A 14,262-nucleotide genomic window follows, 5' to 3' on the forward strand; every position below is an offset into this window, starting at 1 on the left:
ATTTTTTTTACTAATGTCCTAAATACATTGTATTCTTATACGGTATTAGTACTTTACTTTTTGTGTTCCTTACTCGCATATAGTCAAACTACATAGGTATATACTACCTCTGTTTTTATTTAGTTGCAACGTTTTGACTTTCACGCTTGCCAATGTACAATTTCAAATCGTTTTATCTCTAATTGTATGTAAGTAAAAATTATAAAAATTTGATATTATGAAAGCTTACATCGAAACGAATCAAACAAGACCCCACATGACTATATTTTGTTTAACATATAAATCAATAAATGTGGTCAAATAAGAGAACATGAATAGTGCAATTTGTCAAACGTTGCAACTAAAAAAGAACGGAGGTAGTAGTATAGCCTATATGCGAGTAACACTCCAAAAAACCTCACGGTGCCGGTGCCCAACTCATAAGCAAATTGAATTCCTTTAGAACCTCTGGAATCTGGAACCTCTCATATGTCATACGCAAAGCTCGAATTGCAGAAGCTCGTTCCAGGTTCTTGTTTTGTTCCTTAGATGAATCTACTTGTTTTGTTGCGGATTTTGGTGTGGAATTGCGATTTTTGAGATCTACTTCATGTGATTATTCATGCGATTGGTTTTATGCTATTTGTTTCATGAATTCAACTTATTTTTTCTTTCTCATACATGCTATCTCATGTTTTTAGTGATAATTTACATGTTATAAACTTATGACTCGAGTTTCTGGTTTAACTTCTTATCTCATCTTTGTTTCATGGAAGTAAATGATAAGAAAATTTATGTTACAATTTGTAGATGTGCATATTTGTGTTCACTTGTTCTTGTTTAATTTCATGAGATTAATTTTTCAAGTGTTGTGGCTGGAAATCAGTAATGAATGACCTGTCATCCCCGGGCCCAGGGCGGCCGCCCCTCTCGCCCTGGCTCAGGGACGGGCCTGTTTAATTATTTTAATAAATGTTATATCTAATAAAACAGAAGAAGTATTGTGTTAGTGGGATTACAACAAAATTAAGAGATAAGCTCCAAAAAGCAGGAGAGATGAAGTGGGTTGCTTTTTTTTTTTGCTGCAAGAGTGCTATGTTACTTGGCTAATGAGTCTATGTCATGTGATTTAAGTAGTCTCTCATGTCTTTATTGGTTTACTCGTTTCTTTTGCACATAGTTTTAGGTGAAATAATGTTCTGGGATATAGAAAGAAAGAGAAACTATTATTTTATATTAAAATTGGATGTACGTGTGATGAAAAGTTAGTTGTCTCGTTTCAAATATAAAAACAAAAGAAATGGGTAAACTAATAAGAAATATTTTAAAAAGAAATGCAGGTAAACTAATAATGACCGGAGAAAGTACATTACAATAATTTTCAGGAAAGTAAAAGATTGTACCGAAGATCACATTGGCGGTTAATTAAAAATGTGCGAACTTTAGCGTATCAGTGTACAAGTGTGGGAAATAATTGTGTTAACCAGATGTAGGTTAACCTGGCATTCAATAATGTAGTGTTTACAATAGAGACCTATGACTTAGTAAAATACCATTCTACCCTTTACATATAATATTATCCAATAATCAGTAATGTCAATGATAATCACCAAAAAAAAATAGAAACGATAATGTAAATGGCTGGCCAGTTTATGGATGATTAAGAAATAAAACTAGATGCAATGTAATTCATTAGTTTGTTCTGTTATCTGTTTGGAGATGTGAGGCTTCAATATAGAGAATGTACTTCCTACTTCCTAGTATGGTATGGTAAATTCTCCATGAATACAATCAGCATATAACTAATACATAATACAGCTCTTTGGAAGTGCTTTCACTGAGTCTTTTTACATGTGCATCCTGTTGTATATATGCATAATTTGTTTAGCTACAGTAACAGGGGTTTTCACGAAATGACCACTTATAACCATATCTCATGCTATAGAATGACAAAGATCACAAAGTAAAAGGAGCTCATACCTTGTCTCTTGCAATGATTTCATAAGATATTACTAGCTAATACACAGTTACAAGTGGTGATCTCTTGAAGTTTCTTTCTTGATACCAACTGTTAGTGCAATGCTTGTGGTGCTAATGGTTAACAATGTCTTTTCCAGAATCTTATGGCTCGTGATGTTGGGGTTTGTGACAAGTGCCTACGGAATTGTTTGTTGAACCATAAACGAAAGCATGATCTTGCTCCGGTGGTTCCCTCTTTTTTCAAAGTCATGTTAAACGAATCTTGTTCAGAAGTCCTGGTACTGTAATAAGGATCCATTTCTTCCCTGGTTCTCACTCAGTTCTTTTACTAGCGAGATAGGATTAAAACATAACATACCCATAAGTTTCAAAACTTTAATGAGTCATTTAGCAAATGTTGTTTCTAATAGTCTTATCTGTTCACAGATTTTGCCTCCTAAATTTAGCAGAATGTTTAAATCATTGGTAGGAAAGACAACCTATCTCAAGGATTCAACAGGCCAGACATGGGAAGTGGTTTTGTCTGTTGTAGAAGACTCTCTTGGATTCCAAAAGGGATGGCGTAAATTTTACCTGGCTCACGGCATTGAGCAAGGTGATTTTGTGGTATTTCATTACATCGCCGGATCACATTTCACTGTTGAAATCTATGACAGAAGTGCATATGAAAAAAACTTTCCTGGTGAAGAAAGCTATCAGAATAAGAGACCTAAAACTACTAGAGAATCTGATCCTGATTTATATCATGAACGACAACCACCACAAGAATATGATCTTTCCGATGTCTGTGATGTTCCTAGATCACACAATGGCATCAGTCCGAGGCAGGATGACTTGAATTATGCAAGTAAGTCACTTAAGGTGGTAGGAAATGTTCGAGGCCGGGAAAACATCAACAAGATCCCCCAGGTTGTTCCAGAGGCAGATCTTTTACTGGAGCCATGCTTCATTACTGGCAGAGAAACAGGTTTCGCCAGAGAAGACAATAGAGAACATCTTTTGGACCTGTCTGCCTTTGAGTTGCCTGATTTTTCCACTGAATTTGATAGAGACCATCTATCTGATCTGTCCACCTCCAAGATGACCATCAAGAAAGTAGATGCCACAGAAGACAATAGAGAACATGACCATCTATCTGATTTGTCCATCTTCAAAATGACCGACAAAAAAGTAGATGCTGATCATATGGGTAAACTCCAAGTTCAAGGGAAAAAATGTTCTCAAGTGTCTGGTGCATTGCACAAAGCTCAAAATACAGATGCTTCAATTGATATAAAGAAGCGCCCAATTATTCAAGGAAATGGCACTGTACTTTCAACCACTTCACGTTAGTGACCTTTGCCTCTTATCCTGTTTTAGATTCGTTTAGGTGAATTACATTTCTGGAATTTTCCTAATTTCTTTTCCTTGTTGTATGTCAGAAAAAAATGAAGTAAACTCAAGATCTGAATGTAAGCCAGTTCCCAGAAGTTCTCCAAGGTTTGACATGTCCTTGAACGCAATTGGGCCTCTGAAAACTATCAGGAAATCAGACACTTTGGAGTTTTCAGCTGCATCAGGTTATAGTCAGCCTCCAGGTACTTGCTTCCTTTGTGCGTAAATCTTAAAATTTCTCTGCTTATCTTGTGGATCTTGAGTTGGATACATATAGGTTTGTTTTTTGCTGAAAATCAGCTCAGATCAGTGACAAAAACAGAGAGATTAGAGACAATAATGCTAATTAAGGTGAGTAATCACCAATTACACCCTAGCAAATTTTTCAAGAGGACACTAATTACTTTCGATAATATTCAACATGCCTTCTCTCTCTCTCATGCTCTCTATTTATAGAGCTTTCCCCCTGACAAAATACCTATTTTATCCCCAAGCTGCTGAGAAGCAATTGTAATTCCAGTTCCCAAAATGTCTCCCCCTAGTTGTTGATGCTTTTGGGTTTTCTCTTTCCTTTTCCGGTAAAGAGATGAACTGTAGTCATGTGTTGTTTACCTTAGTGTGACTTATACTTCTATTGAATGGCTTCCAAAACACTGGTGTTGATTCAGTTCTATGTTGATCAGGGGGAAAAATGAGAATAGTCAAGCAAGAACCAAAAGAGTTTAATAAGGAGGCCGAGAGGAACTACAGAGATCTTGGTGTGAACTTAAATCCTATGGAAAATAATGTTAACATCATCAATATCGTGAAGTCAGAGCCTGTTGATTCGTGGGAATCTGCATCTGCACGGATTACATGCTTGGTACCACCAGACAATGAATCTTTCCTTGTATGTTGGAACTTCTGAGAATCTTGACTGTCTCATGTGCCAAACTTTCATTCTTATATTTTAAATCGTTGCTGTTGCTACTTGATCACTTTATTACTATTTAGAGTATTTACCTTTGAGGTTAACAGGTGATTGACTTTTAAAAGTTTTATCATAAATTCTGGACTCTAATATCTTCTGAAGTCGTCATCTAAGATGAGTTGTAGTATTGGAGACTAAGGCCTAAGAGACGACTATTGCCAAGTTTTCAAGTCCCTGTGTCGTGATATTGGCTATCTTCCTCAAACCTTGTGGAAAGATTGCTTGGTGTATAGTCTATGAGCTTATCAACTGTGGTCCAGCTTGATGGGCGGTTCTGGGGTACCACTTTCTGGCCTGAACTGAACATCTCTTTCTACAAATCAATTTGGTCTTAGGCCTGCTCCTTCTTATCTTCCTCTGGTTTGGGATAACTTTTACGATTTAGACCGAAATGGGCCGACTTTTTGGTCGTGTCCAACAAGGCCACATGTAATTTTACAACAAGATAAATAAGAATGCAAGTAGTTTCTGTTTCCACTTGCTCTTGATTCAATACCAGATATCCTGTCATGCACAAAAATTAATAAACCTTTTTTTGCTGTTCTTGTGCAGGAGTTGCCTGAACCTTTACCCATAAAGGGGCGTAGGAGCTCAAACAAGAAACTAATCTATCTTCGAAATCCATCTGGAAAAGATTGGCCGGTTCTTTGCCATATAAGGTACGGCCTCCAGATTTTGTCAAGTGGGTGGAACGCATTCACAAAGGCCAACAACATTCGTCCTGGAGATGTGTGTGCATTTGTGGTTGATAACATAGACAAAGGAATCTTCCGTGTTGAAGTTCTCAAAGCGTAAGACCCTCTTCATTGTGCATGAAACATCTCAGGAACTGATTCAGATTACCAGGTACTTTAATTTGCTGTTGTATATGTATTAAGATACCCGCTTTTGTCGAGGGATGCTGCTGCTAATTGCTAAATGCTAGTACATCGTTGTAGTTGGAACTTGGGTGTCTACTTTTGTGAATGAATTGGTATAAATACTTTCATTGTGTATTGCTTTTTAAAATAGTGAGCTGCCCTGGTCATTTCTCGAGTCGGTATGAATTGTACATATTTGCAAAGTGAGGAAAAACTATTGTGATAAGTAATTACCAAAAATGTAGAAAATTACATTCAAATTCTTAACGTTAAAGACTTAAAAAAAAAAAGCACAAAGGTGAGGATCCTATGTTGGTAGTAGCCGAGATAAGATAGGTTGATCTCGGAGATCTGTGAATAGTATCATAACTTCATAGCTTTTGGTGTAAAACTTCGTCCCTGCCTGACAAATTGAAGATATAAAAAACCATTTCTTATTACCTTAAGGCTCCGTTTGGTAGGGCGTAAAACGTTTTCCTGGAAAACCGTGTTCCTCTATTTTCAGTTTTACATTGTTTGGTTGGCAAAGGAGTGTAAAACCATTTTCCCTTGGAGTAAAATTACACTCCTAATGATGGAAAATCATTTTCACTTCAAAATGAAGGGAAAACTATTTTCCTTATCTCTCTTACACACTCCTCTAGTCCTCTCTCACTACCTCCTTACTTTCCCTTTCATATTTCTTTCATTTCATTATTTTTCTTACATGGAACTAAACAACGGAAAACTAATTTTGGAATTGTGTTTTTCATTGTAAATTATTTTCCATGAAAATCATTTTACACTGAAAATGTTTTACGCCCTACCAAACGGAGTCTAAGTACGAGTACAAATTTTGGGGTGCAATGTTTAACAGAGACTCAAGGAATAGCAGTGGTGTTATCTGCTCCATTATCATCACTTTCTATTGCATTCTTCCTACTGAGCTTCATCACCACTTTAACCAGCCAAGTAATCCAATCATAAACGTGAAGCATAGCATAAATTCCAATGCCTCCAACTATCCCATTTGGTATTGAAGAAGTTAACGGCATCAGAATTATGGTTATAAAAGCAGGAACTGCTTCTCTTATATTTCCCCAATCTATGTCTTTTGCCACCTTCATCATGATCACCCCAACCATAACCAAAGATGGGCCTATTGCCCATGGAGGTACACTAGTTAAGAGTGGCGCGAAAAATAGGGATAGAGAAAAATATACCCCTATGATCACTGCAGTGAGTCCCGTCCGCCCTCCTTCCTTGATGCCGGTTGACGACTCTGCATATGTTGCCACTGGAGGAACACCGAGAGCAGACCCCACAACTGTTATTGATGCATCGATCATGTAGGCTATGTATTCGTTCTCGAATGATCCTTGGTCATCTGTGAACTCTCCTATTTCAGCTAAGGTGTATAATGCTCCTGTGGTTGCAAGAATGTCAATGTATAGCAAGGTGAAAAGTGACACCCAAGTACTACCTTTAGTAAAAGCACTGAAACTGATTTTACCAGCTATTTTGTGGATCTTGTGAAAATCTACCACCTTTTTGAAATACTTGTACCTTGCTTCTCCATCATTAGTTTTAGGGAAGTATGTAACTGGGGTACCCCTAAACCATGAAATTAAGGTCACAAAAAGAATCCCATATATCATACTACCTTTTACCTCATGGGCCAGTCCATAGCTCATAATCAGAAAGCCCACTATGCCTAACCATAAAGTTGGGCTGTTCAGATGCTGGATTGTCACAAGTGAGTTTGGGTCAGGCCCAATTATCCCCACTCCTTGTTGGGCTTGAAGGCCAACAAAAGCCATGAACAAACCAATTCCTACAGCACAAGCAAGCCGGACTGAAGGGGGGATGAGTCTCCCCAACTTGGATCGGAGCCCGGAGCCCGAGATCACTAAGAAGACCAAGGCCTCAACCATCCATAGGCCTAATGCATTTGAATATGTCATGGGCCCAGTTCCGTTAAGGCCTACCAAGTTGTAGGCCATATACATGCTTTGGCCTGTTCCGGGGGCCAGCCCAAAGGGTAGGTTGGCCAAAAGGCCCATAGCGAAGCAGCCCAACAATGCCGCCAACGAAACAGCCACCACCAAGTCATTTTTTACCACTAAAACACACTCCTTGTACTCATTGTTGAGCACAGGTGTGGCCAAGCATGTGCCGCCGGTGGAAGCGAGTACGGTGGAGATGACCGTGATGACATAAGCCATGGCAAGGAAAGTGGTGGTGGCTGCCCTTAGCTCCCTAGTGAAACAACTCTTTCTTTCTTCTAACTTGAAGTACTTGCCCACCATGCTGCTTGAAACTATGTCATTCAAGGCTCTCTCTTTTTCCTTCCATGATTTCGATGATCTAGCACAAAATCCTTGAATCACGCTCATACTATATAATGTTTTTAAGGGTACTATATAATAATATTTTTATTCCTATAAAATAGAAATTCTCTCTGGTGGAAATAAGTTAGAACATATGTTACTTGAGTGAATTTTTATATGATGATCAGTTGAATTGTAACTGATTAATCTTCAAATTTTGAGGAAGAAAAGGTAGGAGCAAAGTGACAAAATGACAAATGTGGTTCATGCTTGATAGGCTTGCACTACTTTATAAAGCAATACGTGAAATTTCACTCTTCTTTTCCTTTCAAAGTGACTGTCGTATTTCTTTCCAAAACTAACTATCCATTATAACAAAAAGTGTAACTGAAATTGTGTTCAAATTTCTGAAAGTATAAAAGTTTAAGGGTTAAACACCAAAAGAAGTGTCTAAATCCATTGGTGCGACATCAGCAATTCAGCATGAAATTAAGGTCAAGAAGTGTCAAATTTCTGAAAGTATAAAAGTTTAAGGGTATGTGTGGGAGTGGGGTTAAAACGGTAGAGTAAGAGTCTTGTGTGGACTTGATCGTGCTAAACTTATTATGGATCAAAAGATTACGTGTGTCAAACACTATACGCGGAACACATAGTGACCCTATTTTGACATAGCAATCTTTTTTTATAACATATATTCGAGTGGTTCAGGCATGTGAGTATGTGACTGGTTCACTGCCTCTATGAATTGTTCACTATATTTTAAAGAAGGGGCAATGTGACAAAAATAAGGATTACATAAGGGTAAATGTATAAAGGTGATTCTATATTGTGAAAAATATCTATAACAAGGAATAACTATCTCTAACAAGAAATAACTGTGTAAACAAAGTTACAAAAGTGACTGTCTAAACAATACTTTAATTATGAGTCACTATACATGTGTTCCACGTACAAGTTTTAGTACGCGTGACTTTTTGGTCCATAATAATGAATATTTATAGATACCTTTTTGAAACAAAAATCAAAATTTAATGCCATTGCATTTATTTCAAGAAAAGTTGAGGTGTCATAACAATTTTAGGAGGACAAAGAATTCAAAAGAGGTACTTTTATTTTTTTAAAAGGGTTTTTGTACGTTACATTCTTGTGTTAGTTTCTTTGATTTTTATATTGTATATCCCAACATTTTTGAAATTCCACATGATATCCTTATACTCACCATATTTTGTGCACTTTGTCCTTAATATTAACTCGAAGGCAAATATTTTGAATATAATTTGTGATCTAATGAACTAATCTTGCTTATAAGATATGTTCTTTAATAGTAAAACCATGAATAAGTTAATGTAGCTCCTAAAAATCACAAAAAGGAAAAAAAAAAAAATATATGACACCTAGTCCGCATTCGGACACTATACATTATAGAACCTAAAAATGATTGAGGTACAAAATAGAAAATGAAAAACACGAGATTATAAGGTAGAAAATCCCCAAAAAATAATGAAGAAAAGATAATTAAATGAGTTTCATCTAGTCTTGTAAAAAAAATTACCAGACCCGTATTTGTTATGAACAATCTTTTTTATTTTTTTTTTATTTTTTATGATACTATCCAATTGCTGAAATCTAGTAAAGTTATGGAATCGACATGATATGTCAAATGCAATACAAATTATCAATATTTTCTAAAAACAAGCTATCAACAAAATAATCAGCGAAAGTGAAAAGTGATAAATGGAAAAAAAAAAATGTTGTTTTTGACTAACTAGTTGTTTTGAACTCAAGCAAGCTAGCTTACAAATTTAGGAAATTAACAGACTCTTGGAGTAAAAAAAAGTATGGAGAAAAATTATACTCGAAATCAGTTGTGAAATGCAAAGGATTAATACATGGATTTAGGGGATATGGTGCAAAGGTGGTGCAGTGAGTGGATAGTGAAAATTCAGTCAGGTGATAAAGGTGTGTGGATTTTCATTTGTACTCGTCTAGAAAGATATAGGATGTTGAATGTATACTCACCTTTGGGGGGATGGTGACCGTATGATGTTTGAATTTGAGCCAAGTGTAGTTAAATGTGGTCAACTCTAACTAGAAGGACTGGCTTTATAATATACGTAATGCATTGTGAACTGTCTTTACATTTTATTTTTTTAAAAATTATTTATTTCAGTTTAAATGAGTGATATTTTTTGTCTGTTTAAACGAAGCCGTTATTCCCCCCTTTTAATCTCCCTCATGTGTTTTTATATATAATAGAGGTTTTTAATAGAAGTTGTGCCTAGTCGATTTCAGCTCAAGGCCCAAATACAAAAAACACTCCCATCACCCTCTAATCCACAACCATGACATTGAAGCGCTCCCTAAAATTCAGAGGGAGCTCAACTGAATTATCATATCTTACTCTTAATTTGAAAGAATCTAACACAAAAGTAAAAAGAACTCCGTAAAACAAAAGACAAATATTTCCCCAAATATAGATTTTATATATTCATATAGTATGCACAAAAAGCCTTGAGAGATAACTAAACCTATGTGTCTACTCACTACAAGGAAGTAAAGCTCTCATGGAACCTTGTGCATACATATTTCATACTAATTGAGCTAAGTGAATACTCTAACAACATCTTCAAATTAGATTCCTAAACATGTCTAAATCTTCAACATCAAGCTTCAATATCAGGCACTGGAACTGCTAATACTTGATTTTCTTCCCTAACCACGGTTCTTCGCATCCTAATCACCCACTTAATCATTGTTACACCATAATCATATAAACTAAGTGCAACATAAAATCCAATCCCTCCAATTATCCCGTTTGATATGGAGTAAGTTAAGGGCATTAGGATCATGGTAATAAAGGCTGGCATTGCTTCCTTCATGTTACTCCAATCAATCTCTTTTACCACTTTCATCATTAAAACTCCAACTACAACTAATCCTGGCCCTATAGCCCATGGTGGTACACTAGTCATTAGTGGGGTGAAAAATATTGATATGAGGAAGTAAATCCCAATGATTACCGCCGTTAATCCTGTTCGACCGCCTTCTTGGATCCCGGCTGTTGACTCGATAAATGTGGCAATCGGAGACACGCCAAGCGCAGACCCGACGATGGTGGAACTTGCATCAACCATGTAAGCAGCATATTCACCTTCAAAACTACCTTTGTCATCTATAAACTCACCAACTTCAGCCATAGTGTATAATGTGCCTGTTGTAGCTAACACATCTACGTATAATAATGTCACCAAAGCTACCCAAACTTGGCTAGTATTAAAGTGTGTAAAGCTAAATGCACCTGCTGTGGATTTTATCATATGAAAATCAACCACTTTTTTGAAGTAATTGAAGCTTGCATCACCACTTGTTGTATATGGGAAGTATGTAACACTAGTTCCTCTAAACCATGATATAAATGTTACAAAAAGTATACCATATATCATGCTACCCTTGACGTTCTTCATAAGCCCATATGAGATTATCAAGAGGCCTACTAGGCCCAACCATAAAGTTGGGCTTTGCATTGTTCCTGCTAAACACTGGCCCGTAACTGGGTCAGTGGTCCGGCAACCGGTTAGGGTCAGCAATGTGGATGAATCAGGGCCCACCACGCCCAATCCAAGATGGGACTGCAGCCCGGTGAATGCAATGAAGAGCCCAATTCCCGCAGCACATGCAAGCCGAACCGGTTGAGGAATCAACCGGGCCAGCTTGGCCCGAAGCCCGAGAACGGCAATGAGAAGGAAAGCAACTCCTTCAACTAGCACCACAGCAAGGGCTGTCTCGTAAGACATGGGCCCAGTCCCATGAAAGCCCACCAAGTTGTAAGCCAAGTAAGCATTGGCCCCCATACCAGGGGCCAACCCAAAAGGAAGATTAGCAAACAAGCCCATAGCAACCGAGCCCACAAAAGCCGACAAAGCGGTACCCACAACAAGATCATTCTTGAGTTGAGCCAAACACTTCTCGTACCCCGGGTTAGGCTTGAGTACGCACTCAGGCCCACCCGGGGGCGAACAATTGGCGGCCGAACAACGGCCGCCAGAATCAGCAATAACACTAGCATTAACAGTAATAATGTACAACATGGTCAAAAAAGTAGTCGTAGCAGCACGTAACTCTTTTGTAAAACACGTATTTCTTGCTTCTAACTTGAAAAACTTACCAACTTTGCTGTTTGAAACAGCTTCATTGATACGTTCCTCAAACATCTCCCATTTATTGCTAATTTTTGCACAAATCCCATTTCCGACACATAAGTGAAAATCTCTCCCCATTTTTTTGTACCTTTTTTCACTCTATTTTTTTTTTGCACTTCTATGTGTTTATTACATGAAATGTATGAAAAATTTAAAGATGACAAAGGTTGGACGTGCATTTATATGGAACGTTGAAGGTTGAGTATAAAAAGAAAGAAATAGAGAGGAAGGATAGTGGGGGGCAAGTTTGTCCACTTGTACTTTTTTGGAGGTTGGAAATGAGTGGAAAATTATATTAATAGAATATAATTAGCTTAATATTTTATTTTATTTTAAATTTAACAAAAGGCATAAGAATGTTGTTTAAACTTTAAGTAGAATAATGAAGTAATTAAATGGGAAACTATGCTTTTCTTTTCCACATTGCCTGCCTAACTTTGTTGCCGTTCTCACCTTAGTTGTCATTATCTTTGGGAGGTAGTATAGCAAATCATACAAAATAGTTTCTAATTAAATCATGATCTCCAGAAATTCCGTTTTTTTAGACAAATTATATATATAAACCGTCATCCATATCTGATTTCCTTGTTCAAAAATCCAACATATTTATTGTCGTAATATATACTTGTATATGAATATTGGTCATCATTTGATTGTTTTTTTTATAAAATGTTTCAAGTGGAGAATTCTTATTATTATTTACTTTATTTTTTTTTTAAGAGAAGAGATCGTCAGTCTCTACTCTCTACCTACTCATAAGATCTTCAATATATGTCCTCTGAAAAGAAAATGCATGAGGAGTGGTCAGTGATTCCGGTAGGATTTGTGAAAATCTAATAACAAAATAATAAGAGGCCATAATGAAGTGTTTATGATGCGTTTCAAGTAGAGGTAATCATGGTCCGGGCTGGGCTGGCCGAACTTTGACTAAAAAAGTACTTCCTCCGTTTCATAATATTCGCTACACTATTCATTGTGGGAATTTTCACATTAGTTGTTACACTTCCTTTTTAGGCAATGAACTCTCTCTATCTCTCTCGGGGTAGCTGCTAGGATAGATGCATAGAATCCGGATGTCTCAGCTCGTGCAAAGCAGTAAATATCTGAAGGAAGGGTACGGAGTTGATCCTTGCACCGATGGATCTGTTACGCAGGGACAGATTCTTACGACTAGGTGAACCTGAAGGAGCGTGGAAGTTTAGAAAGGATGCCATGCTTATCGTTTCGCGGGAGTAACTTCCCCAGGGCAATAGGATAAGTTTCACTTTATTCAAGAATCATTCTCCTGGCTCTTCCTTAGCGCCGAGCGGGAACATGGTGGGTAGTAGCCTTTAACAGTGCTGGTTTACCCCGATTTCCCATTGAGAGGGACTGAAAGACTTGGTTTCGCCACCCCTATAAGAGTTCTCTAAACACACGATTCCAAAATCGAATCAACAGCTCCCTATTTTCATCGGAGAAGTTGTGATCGTCCACGAAATGACGTATCCAGCTCAAATCAATGAGAGGAGACGATTTATTAATCGTTTTTAACATTTGAAAATTTCGATTCTTTGTATCATTCAGCTATAAGTGGGATTTTACCCGATACGGTATCATGTTTGTATGGGTGTCTCTACCCTGGACAATCCTTGAAATCTTCTCTTATTGACGTAGGATACCATCCTAAGATTTATCAAGGTAACTTTCGTTTTCCTTACACCCTCAATAAAGATTCATCCGTTTTATAATATTAGCTACACTTTTCATTGTGAGAATTTTCACATTACTTGCTACACTTCCTTTTTGGGCAATAAACTCTATCTCTCTCCTCTCACATGAGTCTTTTTTCTTTTTACTCTCTATCTCTCTCTTCTCCAAAAATTGTCTAGAAGTCCGTGAATTGAGAAGTGTAGCGAGTAATATGAAACGGAGGAAGTAGTCCATTTTTGGCCAAAGTCGCAGGTCGGGCCAAAAAATCCGTGGAGAAGTCCATTATATTGGGTCGGATCGAAATTTAGCCTATTTTTCCAAATCTAGATTGCCCATGGCCCATAAAATTTGCCCAAAAAATCGGACGGGTCCGAACCTGGACCAAAAAACGTGCCGAAAACCCGCCCATTTTCGGGTTGGACTCACCTTGATCACCTCTAGTTTTAAGTTATCCTTTGCCAGAGTTTATGTCAATTTAAAACCAACAAATACATTACATAATGAATTAAATAAAGATTTCTTTCATCAACTCTATAATCGTCGACTCTTAAATTGTGATATATCATGCCTATAGATTGTTGGAGCATGCAGGCTTTGGCTTTGAGAGAAACTAGTATTTGGGCCCTGGCGTTGCTCCGGGTTGGTATTGTTTTCGGAACTTGATATGTATTTTTTTCATTCCAATTAAAATATATTAAGGAAAACTCAACATTTAAAAGGTACAAATATAATAATATGAATACTTAAAGTATGATTAAAAGTTGGTTGAGATGGTAATTGTGTCATGTATAATAGCTAGAGGTCATGGGTTCATTCTTGTTGCAATCTAATTTTACTTTTGGTAATTGACATTTATGTACACATTGGACAATTCTAGTGGAGCAACAGGGGTGCCACGT

At 37.1% G+C, this 14,262-nt stretch overlaps 3 protein-coding genes across 5 annotated transcripts; 1 reads left to right on the forward strand and 2 right to left on the reverse strand.

Moving 5' to 3' along the window:
* Positions 1–353: 353 nt before the first annotated feature.
* Positions 354–5,311, forward strand: LOC104908741 (uncharacterized). 3 transcript variants are annotated; one of them, XM_048648085.2, is made up of 6 exons: positions 354–508; positions 2,097–2,237; positions 2,386–3,286; positions 3,381–3,536; positions 4,017–4,222; positions 4,856–5,311. In XM_048648085.2, exons 2-6 carry the CDS (start codon positions 2,103–2,105, stop codon positions 5,096–5,098), a joined length of 1,641 nt encoding a protein of 546 aa, XP_048504042.1. In that variant the 5' UTR covers positions 354–508; positions 2,097–2,102; the 3' UTR covers positions 5,099–5,311. The 3 variants fall into 3 exon arrangements, with proteins under 3 accessions (XP_048504042.1, XP_048504043.1, XP_048504045.1); XM_048648086.2 differs by having other exon boundaries at positions 2,434–3,286; XM_048648088.2 differs by lacking the exon at positions 4,856–5,311 and adding an exon at positions 3,611–3,684 and having other exon boundaries at positions 4,017–4,164.
* Positions 5,312–5,804: 493 nt separating this feature from the next.
* Positions 5,805–7,717, reverse strand: LOC104908740 (adenine/guanine permease AZG2). Its single transcript, XM_010697891.3, has one exon. It carries the CDS (start codon positions 7,536–7,538, stop codon positions 6,024–6,026), a length of 1,515 nt encoding a protein of 504 aa, XP_010696193.1. The 5' UTR covers positions 7,539–7,717; the 3' UTR covers positions 5,805–6,023.
* Positions 7,718–9,923: 2,206 nt separating this feature from the next.
* Positions 9,924–11,888, reverse strand: LOC104908739 (adenine/guanine permease AZG2). Its single transcript, XM_010697890.4, has one exon. The coding sequence runs from the start codon at positions 11,747–11,749 to the stop codon at positions 10,136–10,138; it is 1,614 nt and encodes a 537-aa protein (XP_010696192.1). The 5' UTR covers positions 11,750–11,888; the 3' UTR covers positions 9,924–10,135.
* Positions 11,889–14,262: the final 2,374 nt, after the last annotated feature.

Source organism: Beta vulgaris, chromosome 7 (assembly GCF_026745355.1).
Source record: "Beta vulgaris subsp. vulgaris cultivar EL10 chromosome 7, EL10.2, whole genome shotgun sequence".
Lineage (NCBI taxonomy): Eukaryota > Viridiplantae > Streptophyta > Magnoliopsida > Caryophyllales > Amaranthaceae > Beta > Beta vulgaris.

What these genes read in the sequence shown, in the direction of transcription:
- LOC104908740 (XM_010697891.3), bottom strand. Translation starts at nt 7,538, where the DNA reads ATGAGCGTGATTCAAGGATTTTGTGCTAGATCATCGAAATCATGGAAG.
- LOC104908739 (XM_010697890.4), bottom strand. Translation starts at nt 11,749, where the DNA reads ATGGGGAGAGATTTTCACTTATGTGTCGGAAATGGGATTTGTGCAAAA.
- LOC104908741 (XM_048648085.2), top strand. Translation starts at nt 2,103, where the DNA reads ATGGCTCGTGATGTTGGGGTTTGTGACAAGTGCCTACGGAATTGTTTG. An exon ending in AATCTTGTTCAGAAGTCCTG is followed by an intron (nt 2,238 to 2,385) that starts GTACTGTAATAA and finishes ATCTGTTCACAG; the next exon opens with ATTTTGCCTCCTAAATTTAG. An exon ending in AGGTTATAGTCAGCCTCCAG is followed by an intron (nt 3,537 to 4,016) that starts GTACTTGCTTCC and finishes TATGTTGATCAG; the next exon opens with GGGGAAAAATGAGAATAGTC.